The sequence below is a fragment of the Dipodomys ordii genome, unplaced genomic scaffold, assembly GCF_000151885.1.
Source record: "Dipodomys ordii isolate 6190 unplaced genomic scaffold, Dord_2.0 Scaffold97, whole genome shotgun sequence".
In the NCBI taxonomy this organism is placed as follows: domain Eukaryota; kingdom Metazoa; phylum Chordata; class Mammalia; order Rodentia; family Heteromyidae; genus Dipodomys; species Dipodomys ordii.
In genome coordinates, this window is record NW_012267313.1 from 8858740 (window position 1) to 8877708 (window position 18969).

An 18969-nucleotide genomic window follows, 5' to 3' on the forward strand; every position below is an offset into this window, starting at 1 on the left:
TTTTTTTTTCTTTCATGTGATTGTTTCTAACACATTTATAAGATTATTTCTTTGTTGCTTTGTATGTCCATGAGACTCTTATCTCCCATTAACCACAAAAAGTCGGAAGTGGAGGTGTGGCTCAAGTGGTTTGGAGCTATCCTTGAGCACAAAAGCTCAGAGACAGCATCCAATATCAGAGTCCAAGCCCCAGGACCAATAAACAAATAAAGTCAAAAACTAAGCTTCCAGCTTTCTTTAAGATTAAAATATTTTTTAAGTTTCTGATTATTTAAGTGTAAAAAACATTATATCTAACTAAAGACAAAGGTACACAGAGAAAGGGAAAATTATCCTTTAATTTGAAAACTCAAAGTAATGGTTATAATCAACTTATGGGCTCCATAATTTTTATGCACAGCCATAAGATAATACTGAACACATTGGTGTACAACCTCTATGACCTGAAAGGGAAACTTCCTTGTTTGATAGGCTGAAATTCTAGCAGATTTTAAGCAAAATGTGTTAATACTGGAAAGATGGGGGAGAAAGATGGAAAGAGTGATATTAATCAAGATGCATTGCACTAATAACCTGACTCCTGGAATTAAGACTCCTAGGTAAACGAGTTATAAATTAATAAAAAAATTAAAAGGTAATAAAAATGAGGAGAAAAAGGAGGAGAGAAAGGGAGAACAAATTCTGATCCCCTTATTTAAGCTTTTACTTAAAGCCAAACAGGAGAGGACAGTTCTATCCATAGTTGACCTTATCTGAAGAATTCTCAAATTTGCTGCACTAAAGATTTCTAATACATTTTATTGTTTCTGTTGTTACCAAAAAAGAATGGAGTCAAGAAAAAGAACATGATTCTACTTTTTTAACTTTAGGAGTTCTCTCTCTCTCTCTCTCTCTCTCTCTCTCTCTTTCTCTCTCATACACACACAGAATACATTCAGATCTTAGTACATTAAAATCTGGTCTGTGTTTGGTATTATTCACAGAAAATATAGTTTCAGAAGTGTTAAATGTAGTTTCAGGCTATAATATTTTTTAAGACTCTTGATCTACACAGCTAACTGTATAAAGCTCCATTCTGATGTACAATTACACCTTGTCCCCAAGTCCTTGCCAGCTTGATATTTTTTCTCTTTGTAAAAGAATTTTGCTAAATTTATAAGCAATTACTGGTATGTTCTTGTCAGTTAAACCAGAATCACACTATTTTTTGATTGAATTGTCTATTAGGTCAATTTAAATTATGACACAGGTCTTCTTAGAAATGGTTGACTTCCAAATACCAAGGATTTTTCAATAGTTTAGTTTTTATTATAATTTCATCACCTTGTAGCTGATATTAGATTCAGGGTTGTTTTTATGGAAAAAGGCAGAAAACAGAGTTTTTATTGAACACTCATTTTATACCTCACGCTGACCATGTTGAAAGTGTTGACCTATGCAGCACAAGGAATGAGAAGAAAACCAAGTCCAGAGAAGTAGCAACTTATTGTAAGTGGTGGTGGCACAAACCTTTCATTTTAGCATTCTATTATGAAGAATTTCAAACACATTAAAAGAGAAAATACACAACAATGAGGGCCTAGGGCATGCAGTTCACTGATAGAGTACTTGCCTGGAATGAAGAAGGTACTGGGTTTTACCTTCAGCACTGTCTGACTGTCAGTCTGTCTATCTATCTTTCCAAGAATTGTTGATATTATATGATTGCTTTATCTCCCTGAATGTTACTGGTCAACCAGTAAATCAAATTACAGGCATTATGATGTTTCACTATTAAATATTACAAGAATCCTTAAAAATCTCCTTTATATCTTGTATCACACCTAAAGAAAATAATATCCTAATATTGCCTAGTATCTAACCCTAACTCAAATTCCCTAATTGCTCCCCAAATGTCTCTATAGATATTTTTTCCAAACCATGAGTCATTTCATTACATTTGGTTTCTATTTCTCTAAATCTCTTTCAATCTAACTTATCTATCCATGGTTTTGTTTCTACGATGCAGATTCCTTTTGAAAAGACTAGGAGTGATGTCTTTTATTCATAATTTGGATGTTTGATAGCACTTCATGGTGTTGCATAACTTATTTTTCATATTCTGATTCATACTGAGTGAATATTAAATTTTAACATGCTAGTTCAACATTTTTGGCGAGAATATTTCACAAAGGATGCCTAAAACATCATCAAACTAGTAATCCTAGCAATAATAATAATTCCTTAAAATAATAATGTTAGTCTGGCCTAATGTTAGTTGGCTAAATCCTCCCATTACACAGATACTTTTGTTCCTATGTGACTACTGAGAAGTCTACCAGTTGATAAACGTAAGTATGGTAAGATTTACTTCTTTTTTTTTTTTTAGTTTTTCACTAAATGGTATTAGTTCTAACTGGTGACACCAATTGCCAGACAGACAATTACTGTAAAATCACTATCATTATCAGCTTTATCATTCATTTTATTTTAGTGATCGGCATTCTTTAGAAGAATGTTGTCTTTATTAATTTTTATGTAGCGTTTAATATGTAGCATAACAGAAGAGCTATACTTCATCAATGGACAAGCTATAGAATCTTCTAAACACGAAAGAGATGTACTAATTTACCAATTTTCTGAGAAATCAACCATCTCTATAGATCAACCATCTGACAAGATTTCTCTGTGGTTAGTGATGAATTTTGGTTCTGTATTGATTTTTTTTCAGGACTGGGATTTAAACGCAGAGCCTCACTCTTACCTAAACTTACTTTGCTTGGGTGGTACACTATCATTTGAACCACATCTCCTGCCTAGCTTTTTGCTAGTCTCAGACTTTTCTCCCAGGCTAACTTTGAAACAATCTCTTAAGTAGCTAGGATTATAGGTGTTAGTCACTACAGCCTGACTGTACTAAATTTTTCTTGATTATAAACTCATAAGTTTTTATACTCAGCAATATAAATTTTATATTTAGTAATTCTTAGTACCACTGAAAATGAGATTCAAATGGTGATTTGTATCAATTTCAAACACACAGTTCTTGCCCTAAATCATCATTGCTACTGGAGACCCAAACCTATAATTTTGACTCTCTCATAACATGTCCTGTGGCTAAAAAAAAAAATGCAGAGTCGATAGAAAATCTTTTTCATTTAGCTGACATCTGAATATTAATAAGACTTGTGAAAATAAAAAAAAGCAATGTAAAGTGTCAATCTGAATTTTAAATCCTACTTCTACAAAGTCTAAACACCAATGATTCTTCACAACTTGGGAAGCAATTTAGTAATGCACACAACTAACATTAAGAATTAGTGATGGTTTTAGATTTGCTTCACTGTATCTCTCAAAGGCCCATGTATTAGAAGCTTGGCCTCCAATGGGAAAATATTTGAACCTTTAAGAGATAGAGTTCAGTGGGAGGCAGGTAGGTCATTGGATATGCTATCCTCACTATCAGAAGAGATCAGCATGGCTCTCTTAGGATCTTGCTGGGCTCCCCTGAGAATGATTTTTTTTTTAAATAAAAGCAAACTGACCCATGAATCACTATCTGGCTTTCTGCTTCACTGGTGGTCTCTCTTTCATGCAGGTACTTTCTCCAGGATGACACAGATTGTAGTGTGATGTAGCTACAGGGGCCCTTACTAGAAGCCAAGCCCATGAGACCACCAAAACTGTTCAGTCTCCAAAACCATTAGCTAAATAAACATGTGTTACAGCAACATAAGATGAAGAAATAGAATCTTTGGCAACAGATCATGACAGGAAATAATAGGGTTTTTCTTATACTAGAGATTTAAACTTAAGAGAATATGTTTAGAAAACCTCAAGCTTATTGTCCATCTCATGACATTTTAGTTTTAATTGTTTTCCTGACATAAATAAATCAAAACTTCAAAAAACAGCTAAAGATGGGATTTCATAAAAAATGCCTGATTAGTCAGACATGGTAGCATAGGCCCATCATGGTTTCATAATGAGTTACAGACCAGTCTAGCTAGATAGTAAGGTTCTGTGCCAAAAAAGTCTAAATAATGTAATTACTTAGTAATTCAAACTAAGAGGCCAACAAGGGGCATAGGAGGAGACATAAAATTGTGGAAAACTTGGTTATAGCACTTAAAGAATGAATGTAATTGTATATGTTTATAATAAGTCAAATATGTTAATAGTTTCATTTTTGTATAAACTATGAATGCCATTGTATTAGCCTAGTAATTTCCTTAGCCAACCTGTCTTTTCCTGAAAATCAATTGAATACTATCTTACCATATAAAAATTAACTTTAGCTGGGCATGGTAGTGAATCCAAGCTTCTGGGAGGCAGAAGTAGAAAGACTGAAGTCCAAGACCAGCCTGGGCAAAAGCATAAGACCACATCAAAAAGTAATAATAATAATAAATAAATAAAAGGACCAAGAAAGTGGTTCAAGTGCAGACATGCTTGTATAGCAAGTGTGAGGGCCTATGTTCAGTCCTCAGTATCATTAAAAAAAATTAACTTTAGGTCAACCTATTATGATTACTATCATTTGCGATTAAACAGATTGTAAACTAGGGAGCTATTTTTTCTCATACTTAAAGGGTACACAATTTAGTGTGTATAACAGTGTTTTAGAAGACAAACTTAATTATTTCAGTAGTTAAAATTTATCAAGTCATATTTTAAATTCAATTTTGTATGTGACAAATGCTTATTTAACATGTTAGATGAAGTTTTCTTGGGAAAATTCAAGTATGTTTACTTCCTCAGATTATAGTTGATTTCTTCAAACCTTCAAGTGCTAAGAAAGTGAGACTTAGAAAAGTGCATTTTCAACCCACTGCTGTTATTTCTACCTACATGTGTAAAACTATATTGAGTCTTGTTGAGGATTTAGAGCTCAAGAACAGAGTAGCAAAAAGGATGTTTAGATCTTGTCAGAGAAGGAGTATTACTATATAAATACTACTGGAGAGTTTTTACATGAATCTAAGATACAACATGGTAGTATGATTTCTAAAAAGCACAAATTACAGAAAATTTTTTTGATTCAGTTTGCCAAATGAAAAATTATTGCTGCTGGGCACTGGTGGCTCATGCCTATAATCCTAGCTACTCAGGAGGCTGACATCTGCAGATCAAGGTTCATAGCTAGCCTTGGCAGGAAAGACCATGATTCTTATCTCCAGTTAACCACCAGAAAACTAAAATGGTACTGTGGTTCAAAGTGGTAGAGTGCTAGCCAAGAGTGGAAAGCTCAGAGACAGTACCCTGAGTGCAAGCCCCACAATAAAAAAATTATTACAAATCAAGCTTTCTGCTTTCTACCTTCACTAGTACTGCAATCCAGCCATAGTTACCACTATACCTTACCATTTGTTTGGCCTGGGACTTTTAGAATAGTTAATACTATACTCTGACTTTATTTACTCTCAAAACTTTCCCAAAATACTACATTTGGATGTTTTTTAAGTCCTTCTCAAAAAATATTCAAAAAACCAACCAACCAACAATAACAAAAGAGGCCCAGGGTTCATTTTTCTTTAGGGAAAATCAAAGAAAATGGTCTCCAGTTCAAAATACTAAAGGAAACACTTCTTTTTACAATAAATAGTTTCATTAAGATGGTTTTGACCTTCTGAGAAGTAAGGCCAAACACTATGCATCTGTAGTAAGATTGACTTAGAATGGTTCTCTGAAAGGGACACTCAAGAGAAAAAAATATGTTTTCTAGGATCTTAGCGGTGGTGGTTGTGGTGATGGTGGTTATCAGTAGCCAGGCATGGTAGCACATCCATATAATAGCAGCTACTGTGAGGCCAGATAGGCAAAAAGCTAGCACAGTTGTGGATGTTTGTATGCAATCCTAGCTACTTTGGGAGGTGGATACAGGGAGATTATAGTATAACACACACCCATGGCAAAAGGGCATTACCCGATAGGAAACCTCTAGGACCACCACGTAAAAAGAAGTCATTAAAGTCAAAACCAGGAAATCACACTAAATATGCCTCAAAAATGGTCTAATTTTTTATATTCCAAAGAAGGGTCAGCAGATGAGACAATGTCAAGAGATCAAAAAGACCAAGCTGGAAGTGGCGCTGTAGCTCGTAGAGCGCTCGCCTTGAGTTGAAGAGCTGAGGGACAACGCCCAGGCCCAGAGTTCAAGCCCCACGACCGACAAAAAGACCAAGCTGTATTCTATCAATGGGTACACTTCAGAGATGGCTTTTGCAGACTGTCCTCTACCTGACCTGCTGTTCTGGAACACGTGTGCTTGAGACACAGAAAAAGGAAGTAAGAAAGACTTGTGTGTTTGTTTCCATTTTAAAGCACCAGGAAAACACCAGCTTAAATAGAGAGCATTCCCAATGTTCCACAAAATCCTAACCTGATTTGGAAGTTGGAGGCTGAATGTAATAAAGCCCACAGGGTAGATACTATTTGACCTGGAATAATAAATACTAACCAAGGACTTTTAGAAACAGGTAAAAACAAATGAAAACTGAACTGTATCCCAATATCAGAATTCTTCACAATAGTATAAAATACCAAGCAAGGAGAATACACCTATTTTTCCAGAAGTCAGGTGAGATAGAAAGCAAGAGAGTCTATTAATGAATGGTTCTTTTTCATGGTACCAACTTTGAGTCTAACTTCTTGATTTCCACGTAAAATCTCAAGCTACAATTACCAACTTTCCGAAGCTCAAAAGAAGATTCAAACTGGTGCCCGGCTGCCAGGAGGAGTACAGCATAGTTAATTCCGGACTGTAGTGTTGGCTCAGATTCAAATGCCTTTTTGAACCTACAAAAAAAAAAACAAACCACCAATGTACAAGTTTACTTTCTCAGTCATGAAACCCTGTTTGCATAACTCCAGTGCCAAAGCAAAAAATATTCTCTTGGCCTTCACCCCAGAATCTAGTGTGCTATTTGGATTTAATGCTTAAGTAACTGCACATCCTTGACCCCAGCTCAATCAATTTCCTACTTAACTCACCTTCACCCTAGTGACTCCAGATTTTAAAAAGAATGGCCCCTCAGCCAGACATGGTGGTGCATGCCTATCATTCCACCTCTCAGTAGTGAGGCCAGAATGGGCTATGTGGTCAGATCTTGACTCAAGGAAACGAAGCAAAACAAAAATATAAACCTCTTCAATGCTCTGGAATGTGGTGTGTGTGTGTGTGTGTGTGTGTGTGTGTGTGTCTGGAATGTGGTGTGTGTGTGTGTGTGTGTGTGTGTGTGTGTGCAGTAGACATTTAAAAAGAAAGCCCTTAGCCAGGCACTGGTGGCTCACACCTGTAATCCTAGCTACTGAGGAGGCTGAGATCTGAGGATCACAGTTCAAAGCCAGCCTGGGCAAGAAAGTCTGTGAAACTCTTATCTCCAATAAACACTCAGAAAACTGGAAGTGGTGCTGTAGCTCAAGTGGTAGAGCGCTAGCCTTGAGCTGAAGAGCTCTCAGGCCCAAAGTTCAAACCCATAACTGACGAAAGAAAGGAAGGAAGGAAGGAAGGAAGGAAGAAGGAAGGAAGGAAGGAAGGAAGAAAGGAAGAAAGAAGAAAGAAAGAAAGAGAAAGCCCTGCATGTATTTGTTAAATGGATTTTTAAATGCCTGGAAATATACAAAGCGTGTATTTGAGGAGGACCATCTGGGTTACTACAGAAGGGATCAGCTCCCTAAGAGAGACCAGAAACTACAACACAAATGTCAATTACAGGAAGAAATTAAGAAAATTGGAGATTGTGCCTCTGCATACTAATTTTGGCTCAAATAATAAAAGAACTCTTTTCTGAATATGCATGAGGCTCAGTATTGGCCTTTGAAAACATTGAAACATTTCAAAGGATTGGTGTTTGAATAGCAACTGCATTTTCAAGGTAACACTTTCTAACATCCATTTATGACTTCCACATACCTATCATTAACCAGGCAATGACATTCAATATTATTTCATATGAGTGCATGGGGATCAAATGAAAATAAGCACCCCAGTGACTACTAGATTCAGTTTGAGACAAGCACAAGAAAATGAAACCTTAATCGAAAACAAAATCAAAATGGAGAATAAACAGACCTGATTTCTAATAAATGGTCATTTGAAGAAATAGGCAAAATACATTAGAATTCTAAGATAAAGTCTCTTCCTATATATTTATTTTTTTTATCCAGTTGTGGGGCCTGAACTCTGGGCCTGGGCACTGTCCCTCAGCTCTTCAGCTCAAGGCTAGCGCTCTACCACTTGAGCCACAGCGCCACTTCCGGCTTTTTTTTCTTTTTGCTTATGTGGTGCTGTGGAATTGAACCCAGGGCCTCAGGCATGCAAGGCAAGCGCTCTACCACTGAGCCAACTTCCCAGCCCAAGTCTCTTCCTATAACAGTCAGTGAAACACTGGACTGTGAAAATAGCAAGAAACAAGGATAAGCACAATACTGAATTTTTATTGTTGCCTTCTATATATACTTTAAATTTCCCATAGTATTTTTTGTGTGCCAGTCCTGGGGCGTGAACTGAGGGCCTGGGCACTATTCTCGATCTTTTTGGGGCCATAGCTCCACTTCCAGTCTTTTGCTGATTAACTGAAGATAAGAGTCTTATGGACTACCCTGTTCAGGCTGGCTTTAAACTGTAATTCTCAGATCTCAGCCTCTTGTGTAGCAAGGATTACAATTGTGAGCCATCAGCACCTGATCCAGGAATTTCCCATAATTTATAACAAGTTAAACATCAAACAAAAAGTCTATTTATCTGAATACTAAGACTGCTATACACTTTGAAGAGTGTTATTTCTTCTATGTAGGACAAATGTCTCTGAATAGATACACAAGTTAAACAAGCATTAATCTTAAGTAGAATATAAAACCCCCTACATCTAATTGCATCATTGTAGGTGACTGAAAAGTATTTTTATGCCTTTAGAATCACAGATATTTCCATTCTAAAATGGAAAATGTATGTCCCCAAACTTCAGACATTCAAAACTCTTATCCAGGCTTCCATTCATTTATATCTTGGTGGTGTTGATCTTTGTACAATAGCAAGTAGAAAACTCCAATTAAAAAACAGAGAGAAGGCTGGGAAGGTGGCTCAGTGGTAGAGTGCTTGCCTTGCATGCATGAGGCCCTGGGTTCAATTCCTCAGCACCACATAAGCAAAAGGAAAAAAAGCTGGAAGTGGCGCTGTGGCTCAAGTGGTAGAGTGCCAGCCTTGAGCTGAAGAGCTGAGGGACAGCACCCAGGCCCAGAGTTCAGGACCCACGACCGGACCCCCCCCCAAAAAAAAACCCAGAGAGAATAGGAGAAGAAAGAAATGATAAGCTTCCCTTTCTCCAATTCAAATCAAGTTATGCAACATTTTTCAGCAAGTTTTTCTTTCCCCTGAAACCAAAGAAGGTTAAATGATCTATCTTAAGGTTACAGAAAGGAAGATGATTTGCATATGGCAACCAAAAAGCTGGCACTTAGTATTTCCTAGGTGTCTACATCAACCAAGATGAATATTTGAATTAAAATTTGCTTTCCTGCTACCATATCAATGCATATTTAAGCATTATTTAATATTTAAATATAAACAGTATTACATATGTAATATTTACATAATTAAATACTATTGATCAAACCTTTAATTATAACGATTAAATATTATGAAATATCAATTAACCATCATAATAATTACTCATTAAATTACACAATCAAATTTACACAATCAAATATTATTACATATTTAAAATTTTCATATTTTAAGGTAAAATTAAATTAGAATGTTTTAACATTTTCTAGATTTCTTCTGAAATTATAAGAATGTATATGTGTCTCAAAAAAATAAAATACCATCACCTATCATACATATACCACTACAAAGAGTGGATAATCTTAGTACAAAGTAAAATGTTTCCTGAAAGTATTTGCCAATATAAAAACTTAAAGTTAAGAATAAACATCTATGAATACCTGCTGACACAACAATTACACATTTGCAAATATATACCAAGTGAAGGATTAAAGATGTAATCAAAACTTTGTATTTTTAGCCAAATACTACAAAGTATTTGTTATAAGATGAGAAATTATTCTAAATTTCCAATAATATCATATACCACATAATATGAAATGAAAGCATATCCTCAATGTTGGAAAGCTATGTAGCCTTGTCTTTCTGAGTAAGACATGGTAGTCAACTTGAAAATCCTTCTATAAACTAGGAAGCTGCGAGATATACTCTAGAACCAGACTTTAAAAATCTCTGGAAGAAACAATAAAATACTGAATTAAAACTCCACAGAGGAAAGGCACAGAGCCTCTGCCTATTTGAAACTCTTATCAGAGAAAAAAGACACTAGTGGATTTCTTGGTAATCACATGGGTTGGATCCTGAAGGAGTTTCAAACTGTAGTTCCTGTTTCTTCCACAGGATGAGTGGGTCAAGTCTGGGAGGTCAGGATGGTGCAGCGAGCTGGGATGGCTGTGTGAAATCTCCTGATCTCTGGCAATACTGAAGAGTAAAGACCCACTAGGTAAAAGCCGCAGTAGGTAAAGGAGCCTGAAATAAGTATTATATATATATATATATATATATATATATATATATATATAATCTATTCCTAAAGAAACTTATCAAAATTTAGAGCTAAGTAGTATACAAGAATGAAGAATTAAACCAAATTCCAAAGGACAGACATGAAATCTCTCACAATATTCAAAGCTCTCAGGACAGAACAGAGACAGTCTAGGTCAGCTAAAAATGAAATTCATTTTAAAGAGACACACTTTAAATATAGGATATTAGGTAGGTTGAACAAATGAAACAATGCACAATTATTAATAGCAGATGAATTATTATTACAAAGGAAAAAAGGAGCATCTCATAAGGATAAAAGTATAACAAATTTAATGATCCTAAATGTATCTGTTAACATTGTTTCAGCATATTTAAAGCAAAAACAGAAGTAAAAAATAGATGAAGATATGCAAGATTTGACCAACAAGATTAACCAAGTTAGTATAAATGAGTTATCTAGAATACTATATCCAAAACTGTGGACTCTTTTCTGTCAACAAACCTTCAACAGACTGATATACTATACCAGCATGTTTGTTTACGAACAGAATCAAAGTAGAGAACAACAAAAACAGATACAGGGGCCGGGAAGGTGGCTCAGTGGTAGAGCACTTGCCTTGCATGGCTGAGGCCCTGGGTTCGATTCCTCAGCACCACATATGCAAAAAGAAAAAAGCCTGAAGTAGCGCTGTGGCTCAAGTGGTAGAGCGCTAGCCTTGAGCTGAAGAGCTGAGGGACAGCGCCCAGGCCCAGAGTTCAGGCCCCACAACTGGACCCCCCCCTCTCAAAACAAAAACAAAAACAGATACAGTTTAAAATGAGCAACCCAGTTCTGAGGCTCACAGAAGAAATCACACTGAAATTAGAAGGTATTTGAGTAGAACAACACTGAAAGTTCAATGTATCAAAATTTTTGGGACACAGAACAACTTATGCCTTTAAACGCATATATTGAAAAAGAATCAAGGCTGAAAAATCAATGCTACAAGAAAAATGAATTATACCTCAAGGAGAAGGGTAAGAAATCAATGAAGTACAAAATGTATAGGCAATTTAAAAAATCAGTAGTGCTGAAAGCTTGTTCTTTGCAAAGCTTAATAAAATTGATAGACTCTTAAATAGACATTTCATGTGTGTGTGTGTATGTGTGTGTGTTTGTGAGAGAGAAAGGGAGAGAGAAGAATAAAAATTACTATTTCTCTTAGAAATGAGAAAAGGAAGACATCAGTATAGATTCTACAAACATTGAAAAGGAAGTAAGTCTACTCAGAACAGCAGATAAGACAACATGGGTAAAATGAAAAAATCTTTAAAATCACATATTAGAATGACACGAATAATAAATGGAAACTCAGAAGAGTTCTTTATCTGTTCTAGGATTTATAACAGTTTGAAATTTCTATCTATCTCCCACCCCAATAGAACATAAACACCACGACAACAGAGACCTTGTCAGTCTTCTGACCAGTGACTCTCCAGTACCTGGGTTCAGGTATGTCTGGGTTCAGGATGTCTAGCACAATGCACAAGAATAAAAAATAATCACTTGTGGGATGAAGAAGGAAGATATCAACCTCCTCTACAAACCAGATCATATTAAATAATAAACACAGCTCTTCCATGTAAATGATGTCCTGTAACAGTCTAAATCCTGGCCTTGATAAAAGCATATGATTACAAACAACATCCTTGGCAGCCTGGTTAAGGATGTACATATCATCTTCACTATTCCATGTGTTAATGTTCATAGAATTCATTACTTTTAAAACACTGTATTATTTATATAGCACTAATTTTGTCTATATAAGATCTTTGTTGCAGCCGGGCGCCTGTGGCTCACGCCTGAAATCCTAGCTACTCGGGAGGCTGAGATCTGAGGATCACGGTTCAAAGCCAGCCCAGGCAGGAAAGTCCATGAAACTCTTATCTCCAATAAACCACCAGAAAACCGGAAGTGACGCTGTGGCTTTAGCGGTAGAGCGCTCACCTTGAGCTGAAGAGCTCAGGGACAGCGCCCAAGCCCAGAGTTCAAGCCCCACAACCAACCCCTCCCCCCAAAAAAAAGATCTTTGTTGGAGGTACTAGAATTTGAACTCTGGGTATTGAACTTGCTAAACTGATGCTCTTAGCCTAAATAATGTCTTGTATGAGAAATTATTGCTAGGGAGATTTTGTTTCCTCTGCAGAAGTGGCATATGGTTCTTTGTTGTATTTCTCATATGGTTATTAGAATGCTTGCTCATGTGACAACATTTTTGTATTCTCTAGTTCTAGTGCTAATTTTCCATATTTTTTTATCATTTTGTCATTTTTAAAAGATTTAAACATAAAAATACAGGTTGATGCTAAATAATGAAACTAATAAGTTTGTGTGTGTGTGTGTGTGTGTGTGTGTGTGTATGTGTGTGCACGTGCGCATGCGTGCACACAAGCTCATTGATACTGGGTCTTGAACTCAGAGCCCAGGTGCTGTACCTTAGCTTTTTGTTCAAGGCTAGTGCTCCACTTTAAAGAATTACAAATAGCTGACAATTTCTCCAGCCATACTGATGCCCAGGCAGACTTGGAAACAATCACTTTAGTTCACTAAGTGGAATTCCTCTGATTCTTCATTTTCCTTCCTTTTTAGTAGAATGCCTGGAAAAATGGCCATTTTCTCATTTCTCTCTCTGATCATGAAAGTATATAAAGCAGGTGTCAATTACTCTCCTTAGGTGCTCACGATTCTTTATCCACAATTAGGAAACATCCATAGGAACATATCAATGTCATTATTCTTGGACTTGGTCACATCAAATAGATTTTCAGGATATCTATCATCTACTGAGAGTGGTATTAAGGTGCGACCAGGGTATTGATGTGCCATAGTATGTTTATAAAGCAAATGTAGGCAGTGTGATCTTTACAAGTTCTTTGGGCATCCTGGAACCACCAATGGTGGACACCAGCAAGCTGGGTGTCATGCTAAGTTACTACAGACTCCTCGGGGTTTATGTTCTAAAAAGTATAATCATCCAAATCCAAGAAAGTCATCTGATAGTCACAATAAAGGACAGAAATGATGTTAATGGAGGATAAGGAGATGAAGCTCTGGGATGTGAGGAAGGGGGAAGGAAGGCTGTGGAAATGGAGATAACACAGAGAAAGATCTCTTGATGCCAAGGCAAAGAGGGCTCATCTTGTAAATGGAAAATAGATATTCATCTTTATTTGTATGTAGATTGGTTTGTTAGGTACTATTCTAAAGTAAAGCCAACCTCCTTACAAATGTAAGAAGCAGGCCCTCTTTCTGTTTAACTAGCACTGACATAAGAGAAAATCAGTGCATAAGGCAAGATTTGCTCAAAACAGATTTCTGCTTTTAATTGCCCAGCTATTCATCATTTTTGGCATTGTAACAGAAGAGATATGAGTTTAGGCCCTTAATTTCCTTTTGAAGTTCAGAAAATAACTTCCTATCTCCTGTTAAGAATGAAAACAACAAGCCAAAAGCTAGTGACTCTTGCCTGTAATCTTAGCTACTCAGGAAGCTGAAATCTGAGGATTATAGTTGGAAGCCATCCAGGGAAGAAAAGTCCTGGAGATGTAGACTCTTATCTCCAATGAACCACCAAAAAGCTAGAAGTAGATCTGTGGCTCAAGTGGTAAAGTGCTAGCCCTGAGCAAAAGAGCTAAGGGACAGCACCCGAGCCTTGAATTCAAGCCCCATACTAGCACCAGAAAAAGAGAGAGAGAGAAACACCATCTTCTCTTGAATCAAATGTGATGTCAAGCAAATGCCACACAACCCTGACAGATGCAACTGAAACAAAGCCCATGTAAAAATCAAGCCCGCTGGACATTCCCCATTGGTTGAAAAATGTTTAGCTATATTCTGAAAGAAGAAAAAGAGAATTCTTTGTGATATCTTAAGAAGAGGAAGATGTAATCAATCTCTAGTTTGAGCTTAGATAAGTGTATAGACATGTGAAGAAGCATAAACTATATAAAATATTTTTTACTCTTATACAGCAAGGATATAACACCTCATCCCAGATTCCAGGATTTCTTCAGGTACTCACCCCTCCCAAAGGCATCAGTTTGCCTTCATTGCTGGTGACCTGTGTAGTCCAGGGCTGATGATGAAGTGCTAGGAGCAGAATGATGTAACGAAAGTCTGAAGCAGCTTTCTGAGTGGCTTGTCCAGTAATAAGATACAGATATAGGAAAAGAGGCCCTCCTTTCCCTTCAACACAGGTGTAGCTAATTTGAACCAATCTGAGAATGGCTGCAGCCAACCAGCAACCCCAAGACAATCCTGTTCATTTTAGGAGGGCAGTACAGGGCATCAAACTTGGGGCCTCACACTTGCTGGGCAGGTGGTCTTTGACTTGAGCATGCTGCCCGTCCTTTTTTGCATTAGTTATTTTTGAGGTAGGATTTCAACGGATGCCCAGGAAGCCTGTGTTTCCCCATGTTGCTAGGGATGACAGGCACATGCCACTGCACTTAGCCATTGGTTCAGACGGAATCTTAATAACAATTTTTATGTCCGAGTTGACCTTGAGCCTCCTGGTCCCCATCTCTAAAGTAAGTAGAAGTACAGGCTTGAGTCAGGGCACTCAGCTTACACTGATCTTTTTAAACTGCTGACTCAATGTACACCAGAATCAGTCTACTTCTAGATGTCATGCTTTAGGACATTTTTATTGACTATACTTTTATTGATTATTATATTTTATTGATTATACTCATTGATGATATAGTCAATGTTCTATTACCTGCAGGGTGTCAAAAGCAGTGTACATTCACTCACTTATTCATTTTTGTCCTGGTACTGGGGTTTGAATTGAGGACCTTGCTCTTTCTTAGCTTGCTTACTCAGAGCTGGTGCTCAACTACTTGAGTCATGACTCCAGCCATGCCTTTTGCTTGTTAACTGGAGGTGGAATCTCACAGACCTTTTTGCCTGGGCTAGTTTTGAACCATGACATTCTTGCCTCCTGAGTAGCAAGCATTACAGGCATGAGCCACTGTCACCAGGCTTACCCTTATTTTAAAGACAAGAAAGCTGAATTCCTTAAAGGTGAAGCCATTTGCCTAACATTACTGTTTCCAGGTACTGAGTCAACACTTCTCTGACAACAATCTCCCTATGGTCCATACATCTTCAACCAAATTGTACAGACATTTCTGGAAATAGTTGTTCCTGGAAATTCAGGGAAGTGAGCTTACAATGCAAAAAACAAACAAAAACCTTAAAAACTAAAAAGTTAGATCTGGAAATTTAGTAAGTACAGAGCATCAAGAACTCATTTCAGTTCTTCAAATTTCCTTAGTTATAAAATGGGAAGAAAAATGCTAGCCCCACCTACTTTACGTCCATACTTTACCTACCATACCCAGACACCTGTGCTAGAAGAGCTGCCTGGCTATGTCAACCTATGTGAACATACACTGCATAGAGTAAACGTTCTAAGCCATCTGTGCTGTGTGTGAATTCAGTATACCCATTTCCTAGCTCTTTAAACAAACATTAGGTAAAAACAAAGTATGATGACAAGGAATATTGGCAATGGGAATGACTTTGGCTTGCTAGGCAGGGTGATCCATCCACATCACTTCCTCTATCACCCTTCAGAATGTCTGTAGTCATTTTCTTCTCTTGAGGATGTAAGTCTAGGTTCATGGGCCACAGCATCACGTTCCCTGCAAGGTAGCTGTTCTCCAAACCTCCCCTCCCCTTCTCTCAAAGCAGTTTCTGCTATTCCACTTGCAATGTCCTCTAACCAGCTTGGGGGACAGGCACTATGGCTGTCTTCATTGACTTATTTAAAACATTATAAGGAACAGCTATGACTTATTTTTTAAAAAGCACCTTTTCACAAACTGAAAGTGACCTATTACTTAAGTCCCTAAAGATGAAACAGGCATCATTTTTACAGCCTTAACTTCATTTACAGAACTTTAAACACAGAAATGGAACTGCCTCTCTAAATATCTGAATGCTGTACCTGATGACCACAGTTGAAAATATATGTGAAAAATTATTCTGTAGGGCTGGGCGCTGGTAGCTCATGCCTGTAATACTAGCTACTTTAGAGGTTGAGATCTGAGGATCACAGTTTTAAGCCAGCCCAGGCAAGTCTGTGAGACTCCTACATCCAATTAACCACTAGAAAAATGGTAATGGAGTTATGGCTCAAAGTAGTAGAGCACTAGCCTTGAGCTGAAAAAGCTCAGGGACAGTGCCTAGGCCGTACGTTCAAGCCCCATAACGGATCCCCCTCCCCCACACACAAATATTTCTTAAACAACACAACAGAACAATTACCACAGCATTTATGTTGTATGAGGTATGATAAATACTTCAGGGAAAACACATGTGGAAGGAGGGTCTGCATGGGTTATAGGCAGATATTACAGCATTTCCTATAAGGGCCTTGAGCATGTGGTGACTGTAACAGATTACTCTGGCCAACATCAAGAGCTTCAATGCACAAAAATAAATAAGGAAGTAATCATGAGAAACATCATGTGAGAGAAAATGTGAAAGAACTACTTTTTTTTTAAAGCTACAATCATCAGGATCTATCATCTACTCCAACCACCCACACAGTGTCAGATCAGATTCAACACCAAAGTCTGTTCTATCAATATGTCATAACGTGGTAAACTTTAAAAACTCTAAACCACAAAACTTTTTTTTTCTTCTCTATTTTCACATTCAGAGTTCTCACCTAAAGCTCTCAGCAAATGGCTCTTCACAGAATGGTCTCCCTGACAACAAAAGGGTACCATGTCTAGGATTTACATTAGGTAGTATGTGCAGAGGAGAGTAGCGCTCTGCCTCTCTTATCAAAAGGCAGGGAAATTGGATTTATTAATGAAATTTGAAAGGGACTTGCGGCTGGGCATAGCAGTATATCTCTGTAATCCCAGTTACTTGGGAGGTAGATATAAAGGATTGCAGTATGAGACAAGCTTGGGGAAAGTTAGCTGGAATCTATATCTCAACAAACAAGCTGAGCATAATGGTGCCTGTCTATGATCTTAGTTACCAGTAGGCAAGAGGATCAAGGTCTAAGTGAGGCCTGAACAAAATATTCAAGACCCTATCTGAATAAGGACTAATACCAAAAGGGATGGGTGGGGCTCAAGTGGTAGAATCTCTGCCTAGCAAGCATAAGACCCCAAGCTTAAACTCTAATCCCGCTAAAAAATAAAATATAATAAAATAGACATTACAAGAAGGAAGCCAATGAGCCTTTGTCATACAAGAGCTTGAAGCTTGTATCCCCTGACTTTCCATGGTCTATAGACCATTGCTTATTCAAACAAGCAGAAAACCACTTTCTATGGAAAGAAGTCCAGGATGGGAGGGAGTTAGCTATGAGGATTCACTTGTTATCCCAGCACCCGCCTTTGACAAGGGGAAACCCAGAGGCTTGTGACTCAAACAAGAAGGAGGGTGGAAACATCCCACTGGGACCCAGGACTTGAGGGTAGATGCAAACCTGTAACCTCTGTGGTGCCCTCCCCCCGCCATGCTTTCCTCCACCAGCACTGGGCCAGAATGTGTGCCCTCACTGCCGTGGCTAGTGGGTCAAAGTCGTAGGAAACACTGAAATCATTTTATGAGTGTGAGGGGATCAAAAGCATTTTAAAATGGCTTTTCAGTGTCCATGAGCTGTCTTTCACAAGAGTTTTGTGGTCAAGCAGAAGATGTGCAGATGTTATGATCTTATTTTAAGCTACTGATTAGTTTTCTAGCAAGAGCAGAGAACCCTGTGAGAGAGTTCACAGACTTTAATGATCCAGGCATTAGGAGCTGATCTTGTGTGTGTTGCTGATTTATCTCATACTACAGGAATGTGGCTTTTGATCTTGATTGCTTACCTATAACTAGGAAGCATAAAACAGAACCAGAAAAGTTCAGACAAAATAAAGCCAGAATGAAAGCAGACAAATCTCTGCTCCTTACGTGAATTGGCAAGACCTTGAACATGAGGAAGCACATGGATTTTGTTCTTGTGCACAAATTCTTATGAGGGGTTTCCACTTGAGTTCACAGAGCAGAAACTAGGGCTCTCTTTATCCCTACCATGTCAAAGCATTTCTATCAGAGGTAACATTCCTCAAATGTCATATTCTAATTCTCTTACGAGCCAGAATTCTACTGAAGTGTAAATCTCTACATAATGAAAAGGCTTCACAGTTACATTCCTCTACTGTAGCTCTAGAGTAGCAGGTTCTTCCTACAAAGAACCTAGGAAGTCATGATACTGGTTTTTCTCTGTGGTTATAACCCATTATTCCGCTGACACTCTCCTACTAAGATGGCAGGTGTGTGTGTGTGTGTGTGTGTGTGTGTGTGTGTGTGTGTGTGTGTGTGTGTGTGTTGGACTGGAGCTTGAACTCAGGGCTACATATTCTCACTCGGCTTTTTTGCTCAA

At 37.6% G+C, this 18969-nt stretch overlaps 1 protein-coding gene across 1 annotated transcript in view; it reads right to left on the bottom strand.

The window, feature by feature from the left end:
- Map3k5 (mitogen-activated protein kinase kinase kinase 5) overlaps nt 1–18969 on the bottom strand; it is a 179287-nt gene that overhangs the window by 74046 nt on the left and 86272 nt on the right. The window contains exon 8 of the mRNA XM_013026787.1: nt 6612–6777. Within this exon, the coding sequence (XP_012882241.1) occupies nt 6612–6777 (166 nt within the window). The remainder of the gene's footprint in view (nt 1–6611; nt 6778–18969) is intronic.